The 16,248-nt window shown below is 40.8% G+C and overlaps 1 protein-coding gene across 1 annotated transcript in view; it reads right to left on the reverse strand.

Annotated features, from left to right (window-relative positions):
* Nucleotides 1-14,824, reverse strand: part of cacnb3b (calcium channel, voltage-dependent, beta 3b) — a 44,612-nt gene extending 29,788 nt beyond the window's left edge. Inside the window, exon 1 of the mRNA XM_039010410.1 lies at nucleotides 14,729-14,824. Coding sequence (XP_038866338.1) covers nucleotides 14,729-14,824 — 96 coding nt within the window. The remainder of the gene's footprint in view (nucleotides 1-14,728) is intronic.
* Nucleotides 14,825-16,248: the final 1,424 nt, after the last annotated feature.

Here is a 16,248-nt window from a genome sequence, read left to right on the forward strand (position 1 = left end):
GTTATTTCCACTGCTCTGTCGTTCGCTACATACTTCAAGTCTGAGACTGCCGTCGTTGAAGTCGTTTGTGGTGACGTCAAAATGAGGGGCGTTATACAAAACAAAGTCATCAGCGATTGGATCGTCTCTAACCAATCAGAGTATCTAAGCCAATGAGGAAGTTTCAAATCACCGCTATACCCATGTGTGTTCTGGTTCTGGACCAACCCATCCGTTTTTGGGACCAATCAGACGGCCCCGAGCGGGATTGCATTCGGTGTATGCTCGGGGAAGCACTCAGATCCAGACTCATTGGGAGAAGAAACTAACGTCCGTGGGCGTGGCATAGCATTTGGCCAGAGCAAGGAGTCTGGGTAGCCAGGCAAAAAGCTGCTACCCATGAGAGTTGTCCCAGAGTGCGAAACATTTTAACAGAAGCAGTAGCTGTTGTATGAACTTGATAAAACTCTATTTTCAGCTCAAGGTACTGGAAGATCAACTCTTTTTTAGGTTTTGATTGATCTAATTTTGATCAAAGAAAATTCACCAAATTTAAATCTAGAAAACACATCAATAAGAAAATACAATACACATGTTCTGTTCTCTGAAGAATGCCTATGCAGGCAGAGAGAATAGAATAGAACAGAAGCAGCTGAATAGTCTCGAGAAAGATAGAATGTACGGTGGGTACTTACTCTGTTGGAGGTAGGAAGAGAAAGCTCTCTCCCCCTCTCTGTCTATCTCTCTCTCTCGCTCTTTTGCTCTGCTACCAGTCGTGGTGTTCTCTCTCTCCAGGGTAGCGGTGAAGTGAACTGTAGCGTGCTTATAAGCAGTCTATCCCTTTCTGTTTCACTCTACCCCCTCCTCCCTCTCCGATACACAACCATTTGCCACGTCATTAGGGCTCCTTTCTTTCTATCCTATCCGGCACTCTTTCTTTCCTTCACCCCCCTTTCTCTCCCTCTTCATTGTCATTATTTTACCTCTATCACTACCTCCACTGTTCTTCTTAGTTACTCTCTTGGTTACTCTGTTACATTTAACTTTCATACAGCCATATCATATTGTGTGGGACTGATAGAAAGGAATTGTCAGTCTGATTCTGATTCTATCATTTGGTTATTCAATTTTTTTAATCTATATTTAGATAATTGTTACTGTAAGATAACCAGAGTTCATTACAGTGTTAATGCTATAAATGACTGTAAATGAAAGGGACATATCTGTCATTGACTTCAGTTCCTTTGAACATCATGCTGTATTTGTCACGCCCTGACCTGAGATATCTCTGTTTTTTTAATATTTTGGTTAGGTCAGGGTGTGACTAGGGTGGGTATGCTAGTTTTTGTATTGTCTAGGGTTTTTTGTATGTCTGGAGTTTTTGTAGGTCTAGGTGATTTGTATGTCTATGGTGGCCTGATATGGTTCCCAATCAGAGGCAGCTGTTTATCGTTGTCTCTGATTGGGGATCATATTTAGGTAGCCATTTTCCCTTTGGTGTTTGTGGGTTCTTGTTCTATGTTTAGTTGCCTGTCTGCACTACTCATATTAGCTTCACGGTACGTTTTGTTATTTTGTTCGTTTGTTCAGTGTTCATTCTTAAATAAAGAAGAATGTACGCATACGACGCTGCACCTTGGTCTCCTCCTTACAACGGCCGTGACAGTATTGTTAAAATGTCAACCATCTGTGCTGGCCGTAACCCTCTGTAGACCACCAAAGTCATGTCCCATTTTCTTAGTTGATTTCTCAGAATTTCTGTCCATCATTCATACAAGTTATGACGAAATGTAGATTTTACGTGATTTCAATTTACATATACACTCAGTGGCTAGTTTATTAGGTAAACCACCCCATTCACGAAAATGGTTTTCTCCTACAGACAGTGAGTCACGTGGCCATGGCTTGCTATATAAAGCAGGCATCGAGGCATTCAGTTACTGTTAGATTGAACGTTAGAATGGGAAAACGAGTGACCTAAGCGACTTTGAGCATGGTATGATGGTCGGTGCCAGGCGTGCTGGTTCCAGAATTTCAAAAACGGATGGCTTTCTGGGCTTTTGTGGACGGCTCTCTCTTGGCAGGTTTGCTGTGGTGCCATATTCTTTCCATTCTTTAATAATGGATGTAATGGTGGTCCGTGGAATGTTCAAAGTTTCTGATATTTTTTTATAACCCAACCCTGATCTGTACTTCTCCACAACTTTGTCTCTGACCTGTTTGGAAAGCTCCTTGGTCTTCATGGTGCCGCTTGCTTAGTGGTGTTGCAGACTCTGGGGCCTTTCAGAACAGGTGTATGTCTACTGAGATCATGTGACACTTAGATTGCACACAGGTGGACTTTATTTAACTAATTATGTGACTTCTGAAGGTAATTGGTTGCACCAGATCTTATTTAGGGGCTTCGGTGAATACATGCACACGTTTTTATATACATTTTATTTTTTGAAACAAGTTATTTTTTAAATTTAACTTCACCAATTTGGACAATTTTGTGTATGTTCATTACATGAAATCCAAATAAAAATCAATTTAAATTACAGGTGGTTGTAATGCAACAAAATAGGAAAAATGCCAAGGGGGTGAATACTTTTGCAAGGGACTGTAACTATATTTTTGCATTTAAATGTTTTCATGCCCTGAAGAATTCAGGCCATTTTGGAGACTGTTCTGGGGAGGGGGAGGGGGGAGCAATATTATTATTATTATGGAGATTATAATACAGTTTTAAATCTCTCAAAGAACCATAAAGGAAATCACACTACAAACTGTCACCCTTATGCACTTAAGGAAATCACGAATATCATGGACATATTGTAACTAGTGGATATATGGAGCCTTAAATATTCTGACCTAGTGATATATATGTGGCACAGGTTCAATCAAGCTCTTCGTCTTGACTACTTTTTTTATGTCATTCTGGCTAGCACCAGATGTAAAGAAAAAGTGTTGATAGAGGACAGAATGCTGTTGGACCATCAGATAATTGGCATATACATTACTCTTACAGAATTTCCAATTGGGCAAAGATATTGGAAATGTAATTATAAGCCTATTGGATGACAAGTTGTTTTAACCTGAATTTATAACTGACTTTTTCCGACATAATATACAGTAGGTACAGCAGTTCTCCTTATTGTATGGGACACTTTTAAATGTGCCATTAGAGGCCATGCAATTCAATACTCATCTTTAAAGCAAAAGCAATTTAGGGAAAAATTATTCATATTAACAAAGGAGGGACTAACAGTACAGATAGATAGCAATAAAAACTGTACCATAGAGGAAAAACAAAAAGAAATGATGGAACATATTCAAGAAACATCAAGTGCAATATATTTTTATAAAAATAAAGCGAACTGGATGGAATATGGTGAAAAATGCACCAAATAATTTTTTAATCGTCAACATAGAAATGCTACCAAAAATAATTAACTGAAACTTGTTAGAAATGACAGAGTCACACATGATTCACGAAACAATATTTTGAAAGAGGAAGCAAAGTACTTTAAGCATTTGTTTTCGTTTCAGTCTCCTCCATCTCCACTAACCAAAGTTAATTGTAAGGATTTGTTTTAATTAATAATGTAAAATTAACACCTGTACAGAAACACTCATGTGAAGGCCAAATTACAGAGGAGGAACTTCTTGATGCAATTTAAGCCTTTAAGTCCAGGAAAACTCCAGGGCTGGATGGCATACCAGTTGAGGTGTACCAAACCTTTTTTAATGTACTCAGAGGACTGTTATTCTCATGTTTTAACCACTCCTAAAAAAAATTGTAGATTATCAGATACTCAACAAGAAGGTCTGCTTTAATTTATTACTGAAACAGGACCCAAGTGGTAAATATAAAGATTCAGTCCATTTACAAAAATTAGAGGCTACTTATACTTGCAAAAATTCTAGCAAAATGCAAAGCGCATAGAATTAAAAAGGTATTGTCGGATTTTATTCATCCTAATCAGTTTTCTTTTTACATGGACGATACATTGGAGATAACTTAATAACTTCTTGCCACTATAGGGGGTGCTGTTTCGCATTAGCATAATTTGCTCTACAGATTAAACTGCCTAGTACTCAATTCTTGCTCGTACAATATGCATATTATTGTTATTATTGGATAGAAAACACTCTCTAGTTTCTATAGCCGTTTGAATTATGTCTCTGAGTGGAACAGAACTCATTCTACAGCACTTTTCCTGATATGGAGTGAAATTTCAGAAATGTTGGCCTCTGGTCCCAGGTCAGTTTTTAAGTCCCTGTAAATCCTATGAGGATACAAACACTGCCCACGCCTTCCTCTAGATGTCAGTAAGTGGTGACAATTTGAATGGAGTCGATTGCGCAATCAGGGACCGTATAAAACAGCACAAGGCGGAAGTGGATTTCTTTTCCTGCTGCGCCTGACGCACGAAGGACGTTGGACTGGATCTCTTTCCAAGCTTGGGTTTAGCCAGTAATATTTCGCCGGTCATGTTTTTACTCGTTATAGGTGTTAAAGACATCATAAGGTAGTTAATTTAAACCGTTTTATAGCAATTTATATCCGTTTAGTGCGATTTTGAGGCAATTCTTGGTGATGCACTTTGAAGCTTTGGGCACGTTTCCAGTACCGGTCGAACGTTAGTGGGCATTTCGACGGACAAGCGGACATCTTTCGACCAAAAGAAGATTAGACCCAAGAAAGGATACATTGCCCAAGATTCTGATGGAAGATCACCTCATAGTAAGAAATATTTAAGATGATAAATCGTTGTTCTGTCGAAAAATTTTAAACGCATATTCCGCCATTTTGTTTGGTATAGCTTCGCTTGGCGAACCCTGTATTGCACAGTAAGGATAATTTTAGAAATGTAATTCAGCGATTGCATTAAGAACTAATTTGTCTTTCGATAGCTGTCCAACTTATATTTTTTTAGTCAAGTTTATGAATAGTTATCCATGAGACAAGATCACTGTGAAAGATGGCGTCCGACATTTTCAGGCTAGTTTTGCTAGTATTGTCATTGTATAACCACGGTTGTTTGTGGCTAAATATGCACATTTTCGAACAAACTCTATATGTATGTTGTAATATGATGTTACAGGAGTGTCATCGGAAGAATTCTGAGAAGGTTAGTGAAAAAATTAATATATTTTGGCGATGATAACGATATCGCTCTCTTTGGCTTGAATCAATGGTCGGGTAACGTTTGCATATGTGGTATGCTAATATAACGATTTATTGTGTTTTCGCTGTAAAACACTTAGAACATCTGAAATATTGTCTGAATTCACAAGATCTGTGTCTGTCCATTGCTGTGAGCTGTGTATTTTTAAGAAATGTTTTATGATTAGTAATTAGGTAATACACGTTGCTCTGTGTATTTATTCTAGTCGAGTTGTGATGGTGGGTGCAATTGTAAACTATGATTTATACCTGAAATATGCACATTTTTCTAACAAAACCTATCCTATACAATAAATATGTTATCAGACTGTCATCTGATGAGGTTTTTTCTTGGTTAGTGGCTATCAATATCTTTATTTGGCCGAATTGGTGATAGCACCTGATGGAGTAAGAAACTGATGGAGTTAGGAAAGTGGTGTCTTTTGCTAACGTGGTTAGCTAATAGATTTACATATTTTGTCTTCCCTGTAAAACATTTAAAAAATCTGAAATGGTGGCTTTATTCACAAGATCTGTATCTTTCATTTGGTGTCTTGGACTTGTGATTTAATGATATTTAGATGCTACTATTTAATTGTGACGCTATGCTAGCGATGCTAATCAGTGTGGGGGGGGTGGGGGGTGATCCCGGATACGGGGTTGAGGTTCGGTAAAGGATAAGACAAGCACTGGAAACAATCGAACACTGTGAAAAAAATGTAGAAACTAGGCCTGGTACTCATAGCTGACTTTGAAAAGGCTTTAGGATAAAGTACGACTGGAATTTATATATAAATGCCTGGAATATTACAATTTTGGAGAATCTCTTATCCAATGGGTTAAAGATATGTATAGTATACCTAGGTGTAAAATAGTAAATAATGGCAACTCCTCAGGAAGTATTAAACTGTCAAGAGGAGTAAAACAGGCCGTCAACTATCAGCATATCTATTTATTATAGCCATTGAAATGTTAGCTATTAAAATTAGATCAAACAACAATATCAAGGGGCTAGAAATCCATGGCTTAAAAACAAACGTGTTATTGTACACTAATGATTAATGTTTTCTTTTAAATCCACAATTTGAATCCCTCCACAGCCTCATAGAGGATCTAAATATTTTTTCTAACCTCTCTGGATTACAACCAAATTATGAGTGTACTATATTACGTATTGGATCACAAAAAAATAAAACGTTTACATTACCATGTAGTTTACCAATAAAATGGTCTGACGGTGAAGTGGACATAATCTGTATTCACACCCCGTGTCATGCCCTGACCATAGAGAGCTTTTAATTTTCTATGTTGGTTAGGTCGGGGTGTGACTAGGGTGGGACATCTAGGTGATTATATTTCTATGTTGGCCTGGTATGGTTCCCAATCAGAGGCAGCTGTTTATCGTTGTCTCAGATTGGGGATCATATTTAGGTAGCCATTTCCATTTTGTGCTTTGTGGGATCTTGACTATGTATAGTTGCCTGTGAGCACTATAGCAGCTTCACGTTTCGTTTTGCATTTATTGTTTTCTTTGAGTTTCACTTCAAAATAAAGATGGAACCATACCACGCTGCGTCTTAGTCCACTCATTATAACGATCGTGACACCCCGAAATAAATAAATGATCTCACTACAATACATTTTAATAGAAAGTTAGCAAAAATAGATAAGATCTTGCTACCATCGAAAGGAAAATACCTGTCTATTTGTGGAAAAATCACCCTGATTAACTCTTTAGTCATATCCCAGTTGACCTATTTGCTTATGGCCTTGCCTACACCTAGCGACTTGTTTTTTAAATGGTATGAGCAGAGAATATTCCATTGTATTTGGAACGGTAAGCCAGACAAAATTAAACAGGCCTATTTATATAATGAATATGAATTTGGAGGGCAGAAATGATTAAATATTAAAGCATTAGACTTCTCACTAAAGGCTTCAGTCATACAAAAGTAATATTTAAATCCAAACTGGTTCTCTAGCACAGTGGTTCCCAAACTTTTTATAGTCCCGTACCCCTTCAAACATTCAACCTCCAGCTGTGTACCCCCTCTAGTACCAGAGTCAGCACACTCTCAAATGTTGTTTTTTGCCATCATTGTAAGCCAGCCACACACACTAAACAATACATTTATTAAACATAAGAATGAGTGTACGTTTTTATCACAACCCGGCTCGTGGGAAGTGACAAAGATAATAAAATAATAATAATAAATACTTTTACTCTTTATTTAGCAATCTTACAAATACAACTTTATTTGTTAATCGAAAATTGTGAATAACTCACCACAGGTTAATGGTGTGCTTGAACGGATGCACATAACTCTGCAATGTTGGGTTGTATTGGAGAGAGTCTCAGTCTTAAATAATTTTCCACACACAGTCTGTGCCTGTATTTAGTTTTCATGCTAGTGAGGGCCGAGAATCCACTCTCATGTAGGTACGTGGTTGCAAAGGGCATCAGTGTCTTAACAGCGCGATTTGCCAAGACAGGATACTCTGAGCGCAGCCCAATCACAGAACCGCTTGTTGCAATTTCTATGAGGCTCTCTTGTTCAGATGTCGTCCGTTTCGGGAAAGCACCTGCTTAATTGCGCACCCAACTCACTCAGGTGCTTCGCTATATCACATTTGACATTGTCTGTAAACTTGAGTTCATTTGCACACAAAAAACCATACAATGATGGAAAGACCTGTGTGTTGTCCTTGTTAAAACTTCTTCAGGATCGGTGGGTCCCCTGCGGGACGGTTGAGCTAACGTAGGCTAATGCGATTAGCATGAGGTTGTAAGTAACAAGAACATTTCCCAGGACATAGACATATCTGATATTGGCAGAAAGCTTACATTCTTGTTAATCCAACTGCATTACAGTGAAATAATACCATGCTATTGTTTGAGCAGAGTGCACAGTTTTGAACATGAAAAATTATTAATAAACAAATTAGGCACATTTGGGCAGTCTTGATACAATATTTTTTACAGAAATACAATGGTTCATTGGATCAGTCTAAAACTTTGCACATACACTGCTGTCATTTAGTGGCCAAAATCTAAATTGCACCTGGGCTGGAATAATACATTATGGCCTTTCTCTTGCATTTCAAAGATGATACAAAAAAAATAACAAAAACTATGTTCTTTTACCAGATCTAATGTGTTATATTCTCCTACATTACTTTCATTTCCACAAACTTCAAAGTGTTTCCTTTTAAATGATACCAAGAATATGCAGTTCCCTGTCATTTTAGGCGAATATTGAAAAAAGGGATGGATCCTTAAGACAGAGAGGAGCTCCAACTTCTTAATCATAGCCTCACTTTGTCCCACACATTGAATATAGTTGCGGAGAGTCCCTGTAATCCTAGATAGGCCAGTCGTGTGAGAAATTTGTCATCATGCAAGCAGTCAGACAAGTGAAAATTATGGTCAGTAAAGAAAACTTTAAGCTCGTCTCTCAATTCAAAAAAACGTGTCAATACTTTGCCCCTTGATAACCAGCACGCTTCTGTATGTTGTAAACGCATTACATGGCCACTGCCCATATCATCGCATAGTGCAGAAAATACACACGTGAGTTCAGGGGCCTTGCTTTAACAAAGTTTAACCTTTAACCTTTTTCAATGTAGTGTCCAAAACGTTTTTCGAGCTGTCAGGCATTCCTTTGGCAGCAAGAGCCTCTCGGTGGATGCTGCAGTGTACCCAAGTGGCATTGGGAGCAACTGCTTGCACGTGCGTTACCACTCCACTGTGTCTCCCTGTCATGGCTTTTGCGCCATCAGTACAGATACCAACACATCTTAACCACCAATGTGTGAATCACATTTTTATTTAGCGCACCCCCGACGGCATTGTACCTCAGTTTGGGAATACCTGCTCTAGCAGATTAGTAAGAATGTTCAATAATGGCATTTTCCCCTTTATTACAACTTCTCACTTTCGGTTATTTGAAAATGAAATAATCTAAAACGTTACAGACACCGACGTCTCGCTTCCAGACAAACTAAACACCTTCTTTGCCCACTTTGAGGATAATACAGTGCCACCGTCGCGGCCCGCTAACAAGGACTGCGCCCCCCCCCCCCTCTCCTTCTCTTCTCCATGGCCGACGTGAGTAAGACATTTAAACTTGTTAACCCTCGCAAGGCTGCTGGCCCAGACAGTATCTCTAGCCGCGTCCTCAGAGCATGCGCTAACCAACTGGCTGGTGTGTTTACGGACATATTCAATCGCTCCCTAAACCAGTCTGCTGTCCCCAAATGCTTCAAGATGGCCACCATTGTTCCTGTACCCAAGAAGGCAAAGATAACTGAACTAAATAACTACCGCCCCGTAGCACTCACTTCTGTCATCATGAAGTGCTTTAAGAGACTACTCAAGGATCATATCACCTCCACCTTACCTTCCACCCTAGAACCACTTCAGTTTGCATGCAGGTCCACAGACGATGCAATTGCCATCACACTGCACACTGCCCTATCCCATCTGGACAAGAGGAATACCTATGTAAGAATGCTGTTCATTGATGCTGTTCAGCATTCAACACCATTGTACCCTTCAAGCTCATCATTAAGCTGGAGACCCTGGATCTCAACCCCTCCCTGTGCAATTGGGTCCTGGATTTTCTGACGGGCCGCCCCCAGGTGTTGAAGCTAGGAAACAACATCTCCACTTCGCTGACCCTCAATACTGGGGCCCCATAAGGCTGAGTGCTCAGCCCCCTCCTGTACTCCCTGTTCACCCATGACTGCGTGGCCATGCATGCCTCCAACTCAATCATCAAGTTTGCAGATGACACTACAGTAGTGGGCTTGATTACCAACAACAACGAGACAGCCAACAGGGCACTCGGAGTGTGGTGTCAGGAAAACAACCTCTCGCTCAATGACAACAAAACAAAGGAGAAGATCGTGGACTTCAAGAAACAGCATAGGGAGCACCCCCCTAACCACATCGAATGGACAGTAGTGGAGAAGGTGGAAAGTTTAAAGTTCCTCTGCGTACACATCACAGACAAAATGAAATGGTCCACCCACACAGACAGTGTGGTGAAGAAGGCGTAACAGCGCCTCTTCAACCTCAAGAGTCTGAAGTAATTTGGCTTGTCACCTAAAACCCTGACAAACTTTTACAGATGCACAATCGAGAGCATCCTGTCAGGCTGTATCACCGCCTGGTACGGCAACTGCACCACCCTCAACCGTAAGGCTCTCCAAAGGGTGGTGCGGTCTGCACAACACATCACCGAGGGCAAACTACCTGCCCTCCCAGACACCTACAGCAACCGATGTCACAGGAAGGCCAAAAAGATCATCAAGGACAACAACCACCCAAGCCACTGCCTGTTCACCCTGCTACCATCCAGAAGGCAAGGTCAATACAGGTCCATCAAAGCTGGGACCGAAAGACTGAAAAACAGCTTCTATCTTAAGACCATCAGACTGCTCAACAGCAATCACTAATTCAGAGAGGCTGCTGCCTACATAGATACTCAAATCACTGGCCACTTTAACAAATGGATCACTAGTCACTTTAAACAATGCCACTTTAATCATGTTAACATATCTTACATTACTCATCTCATATGTATATACTGTACCTTATACAATCTATTGCACCTTGCCTATGCCGCTCGGCCATCACTCATCCATATATTATATCCATATACTTATTCCATCCCTTTAGATTTGTGTGTATAAGATAGTTGTTGGGGAATTGTTAGATTACTTGTTAGATATTACTGCTCTGTCAGAACTATAAGCACAAGCATTTCGCTACATTTGCATTAACATCTGCTAACCATGTGTGTGTGACTAATAACATTTGATTTGATATGGAATCATGTAGTAACCAAAAAAAAGTGTTAAACAAATCTAAATATTTTATATTGGACATTCTTCAAAGTAGCCACCCTTTGCCTTGATGACAGCTTTGCACACTCTTGGCATTCTCTCAACCAGCTTCATGAGATAGTCACCTGGAATTAAGAGACTTACCCAAAACACTCACAGCTGTAATCACTGCCAAAGGTGATCTAATCAAGATATATTAGTCTAGAAAAAAACAAACTATTGGAATCAAGACTGAAAAATATCTGATATTGGCATGACATGGAGGAAGTGTTGGAACATAATGAACGAAATAATGGTTAACAAAAATTAACTCTTAATCCAGTTTAAAACGAATGTATAGAATTTATTATACTGTACAAAAAGTATTCAGCAAAACGGCAGTCATGTCCTAAGTGAGATAGGTGAGATACCCAATGGGTTGGACAATATAATTTCCGTCACTTATATTAAAGAAGCTATTACTTAAATACTGGAAGTTAAATGATACTCCAACGTTAAGAGAATGGAAGAATCAAATGCTTTATTATTTAGATATTGAAAGAAAATCATTAGAGCATTATAAACAACATTTGGTGTGGATATGGTGGTAACATGTGGGTCTAAGCAAGTGTGATGCCATTATTCATGTGTGTGGAAATGTATGTAAATGTTAAGTTGTCTAGTTTTTGTCTATATTAGTGTTATATTTTTCATATTTATTTTTACCAATGTTAGAATTTCTCTTCCACTTCAACATTATTGTAACGGGCGTCTAAGTCGTTCTCCTCCTCGGACGAGGAGGAGCAAGGATCGGACCAAAATGCAGCGGGTGATGAATACATGATGAATTTATTAGACAAGACGAAACACGAAGTACACTTGAATAAATTACAAAATAACAAAAACGACGTAGACCGACCTGAACATGAGAACTTACATAAAACGAAGAACGCACGAACAGGAACAGACTAGACAAACGAAACAGTCCCGTGTGGTACTGTTACGCACGCCTCTGAGAAGAGGGAACGCAACTCCCTGCTACAACTCAACTCTGAAGTGCAAGAGGTATGGACTGTAGGTGCGAGCAAGGATGACACAAAAGCAGAATTTACCGTTTACTAGGATTTATTTTTATACACGGTAATATGGGGAAAAGGGGCTGGACGGAACCAAAGCAAAGAAAGTAAATATCAAAGTTCCCCCTCTCCTATCTAACCTGCCTACCCACTTAACTTACCTAACTTAGCACCACCTGGTGCCCTAACCAAAATACAGGGGGTGGTCCGCCCAGGTCTTACCTAGTGTGCCTAGACAGTAAATATACTACGGGTATATGTATGCCCGCGGGCCTCTTGCCTAAGCACTCCCAAAGTGCCTTCTCCTTCCCCCCTGGGAACAAATGAAACAGAGTAATTATTAACGATTTCACAAACACAGGACATAGCAAAACTGCTACCAACAACAACAGTACATACCACACTTTCTGATACACAACCAACACTATATCACAATCTAATTTTTCTCTCTCTCAATCTCCACATCTCTACTCCTTATCTCATCTCCTCTCTTCTCTCTCCAATCTCCTCTCTACTGAACAGAACACTGGTTTTTATATCTTCAGGTGGCAATGTTAATTAGTGTCAGCTGCTTCTTGACGAGGGGGCGTGGTCAGCTCTCCAATTATCAATTAGCCATGGAGAACTCAGGAAGCTATCTCCTGAAACACACACTCAAATACATACCACAACACAGAAAACTGGGGAACGTAACACGCCCACCACAAAATTTGCAAACATTGTTTGTAATAACAAAACCCAACGCTTCCCCAGTTAGTAAACCCGTGATAGAGCGTCAGCAACCACATTCGCTGAGCCCTTCACATAGGCTATCTGTACATTATATCTGTAAGAACTTGTTACCTGACCTGGTTTTCGGCAATGGACCTACACAATCAATTATCACTCTTTCAAACGGTTCCCCCACCACAGGAATCGGGCAGAGCGGTGCTCTAGGAACTGTTTGATTCGCTTTCCCAGTGAGTTGACATATGTGACATGTTTTACAAAATTGGACCACATCAGACTTCAAACCTGGCCAGAAAAAATATCGAAGGACTCGGTTATAGGTCTTTGTAATCCTCAAATGTCCAGACCACGCCTGGTCATGGGCGAGTGACAGCACCTGCTGTCGGAACGGTGTAGGAACAACCACTTGACACACTTCACTCCAGTCATTAACGGTGTCATGAGCTGCCCAGTTACGCATCAAAACTCCTGCTTCCATAAAGTAGGCAGTCTCTCTAGTTTTAGCTTCCTCAATGGAAATTACCGAAGCAAAACACTTGCGAAGACTGGTGTCTCCTTTTTGACATTCAATCACCTTCTCAGGGGTGACAGACAAAAGAATGTCATGTAATTGGGGCGCGATTTCGCAGTCCCCTTCCTTAGTTTTCACAGGAGTAAAAACTGTCGGACTTGCAGAAGGAATACTCGGTGCATTGTCTTCTACTTCAACATTCTCAAAAATGGAACTAGCCAAATCCACCACATCTCCAAGCTTGCGAGATTGTGCCCTCGTTAAGACACAAGCAGGAAAAACATGTGGAAATGCTTGAACCAATTTCTCATCTGCAATTTTGATTTCTGGGTTGTCTACTACCTCTAACACAGGAGTAACGTTACCACCAGCAATATCATTCCCTAGTAGCAATGTGACTCCTTTTACTGGCAGTGTAGACACTACACCAACACGGAAACGTCCTGATACCAATTCTGACACTAAGTGGACCCAGTGTAATGGTACAGGTACTGTTTTTGTCTCTATGCCCTGTAATATAACATGTGAGCCACAATATGTTTCAGGAGACCAGGGTAAAGCATCAGTAATGATTACTGACTGTGCCGCCCCAGTGTCTCGTAAGATTTTAATTGGCTTTTGATCAGCTTGTTCTCCAGTTAAGGAAACACAACCGGTAGAGATAAACGGAGCATAAACAGGATCCGGTTTCTCAAATGCTGAACCAATACCTCGGACCAACGGACGAGCCAAAGACTTGACTAAACCCAAACTTTTCCTTTTTGGGGACGGTGACTGGGACTGTTTCGGTTTATTTTTCAAAACTGGGCAGTCCGCAATCACGTGACCCTTTTGGTGACAGTAAAAACATTCACGGATTTCTTGAAAAGGTTTGTCAGAGGAAAAGCGACCTGAACGAGGCACTGATGACGTAATCAGTCTACCTTCAAAACGAGGTGCACCAAAGACAGTCTTGTGTGTCAAAGCATACTCATCTGCCAACACTGCTGCCTGGGCCAATGTCACCACTTTCTGTTCATTTAAATGAACTACAATTCTATCAGGGAGGTTGCCTTTAAAATCCTCCAACAGCATCAACTCCCGAATATCAGCAAATGTGTTAGCTTTGCTGGCTGAACACCATCGATTAAACAGAGACTCTTTGTCCCTAGCAAACTCAACAAAAGTACGGTGAGAGGGTTTCTTGTGGTTCCTGAAGCGCTGTCTATAAGCTTCAGGCACCAACTCATAAGCCCGCAACACGGTAGTTTTAACTGTTTCGTAATGTAAACTGTCTTCCAGCGAGAGAGCAGCTACTACTTCCTGGGCTTTCCCAGACAATTTACATTGTAACAGGAGCGGCCAAACCTCAAGTGGCCAATGTAGCGCAGCGGCCACACGCTCAAACGCAGAGAAATAGGCATCAACTTCCGACTCTCGGAATGGAGGGACTAAAGCGATATTTTTACTCACATCAAAGTGGGCTTGATGATGAGCAGCTTTTGGAGTCGCACTGGAGCCAGCATCTAGCTCCAGTTGTCGAATCCTCACCTCCTTGTCGATTTCCATTTTCCTAAGTTCAAGTTCAAAATGCATCTGTCTCTCCTTATCTTTTTGCTGCATTTCTAACCGGGCCAGCCTCACCTTCAGCCTTGCGGTACCGTCTGAACGACCTGAAGCAGAAGATAAAGGATCATAGCGAGGCAATGTAAAGGGGGTACGAGCAACCCCTTCCTCCGCCCTGTCCTCCGACTTGGCATCGGAAAGTCTACCCGTCTCCTCTCCTCGCAATGAGAGAATTCTTTCTCTTACTAATCCCTCCCTGACTAGTACCAAAAGCTCAGCCTTTAGGACTTTCTCAGGGATAACAAATCCATAATGGTCAGCTATAACTAAAAGGTCTACTTTTCGAAACCTCAACAAACAGTCAATAGAGGGCGCTTCAATGAACTTGGAGATGGCTGAGGCAGCCATCTTGTACACAGCAATTTACTGAACACACAAACTAAACAAGTCATCCAAACTCACAACCTACCATCACACCTCAATCACTAACCACAGAGAGCTCAGTGCAGCAGGGTCCGGTGGGTTTAATGGAATCCCGGATGAGCCCCCATTATGTTACGCACGCCTCTGAGAAGAGGGAACGCAACTCCCTGCTACAACTCAACTCTCTGAAGTGCAAGAGGTATGGACTGTAGGTGCGAGCAAGGATGACACAAAAGCAGAATTTACCGTTTACTAGGATTTATTTTTATACACGGTAATATGGGGAAAAGGGGCTGGACGGAACCAAAGCAAAGAAAGTAAATATCAAAGTTCCCCCTCTCCTATCTAACCTGCCTACCCACTTAACTTACCTAACTTAGCACCACCTGGTGCCCTAACCAAAATACAGGGGGTGGTCCGCCCAGGTCTTACCTAGTGTGCCTAGACAGTAAATATACTACGGGTATATGTATGCCCGCGGGCCTCTTGCCTAAGCACTCCCAAAGTGCCTTCTCCTTCCCCCCTGGGAACAAATGAAACAGAGTAATTATTAACGATTTCACAAACACTCACAAACACAGGACATAGCAAAACTGCTACCAACAACAACAGTACATACCACACTTTCTGATACACAACCAACACTATATCACAATCTAATTTCTCTCTCTCAATCTCCAAATCTCTACTCCTTATCTCATCTCCTCTCTTCTCTCTCCAATCTCCTCTCTACTGAACAGAACACTGGTTTTTATATCTTCAGGTGGCAATGTTAATTAGTGTCAGCTGCTTCTTGACGAGGGGGCGTGGTCAGCTCTCCAATTATCAATTAGCCATGGAGAACTCAGGAAGCTATCTCCTGAAACACACACTCAAATACATACCACAACACAGAAAACTGGGGAACGTAACAGGTACAAACACTGACACGGAAGACAATCACCCACAAACAAACAGTGAGAACAGCCTACCTTAATATGGTTCTCAATCAGAGGAAACGTCAA

The sequence above is a fragment of the Salvelinus namaycush genome, chromosome 16, assembly GCF_016432855.1.
Source record: "Salvelinus namaycush isolate Seneca chromosome 16, SaNama_1.0, whole genome shotgun sequence".
Lineage (NCBI taxonomy): Eukaryota > Metazoa > Chordata > Actinopteri > Salmoniformes > Salmonidae > Salvelinus > Salvelinus namaycush.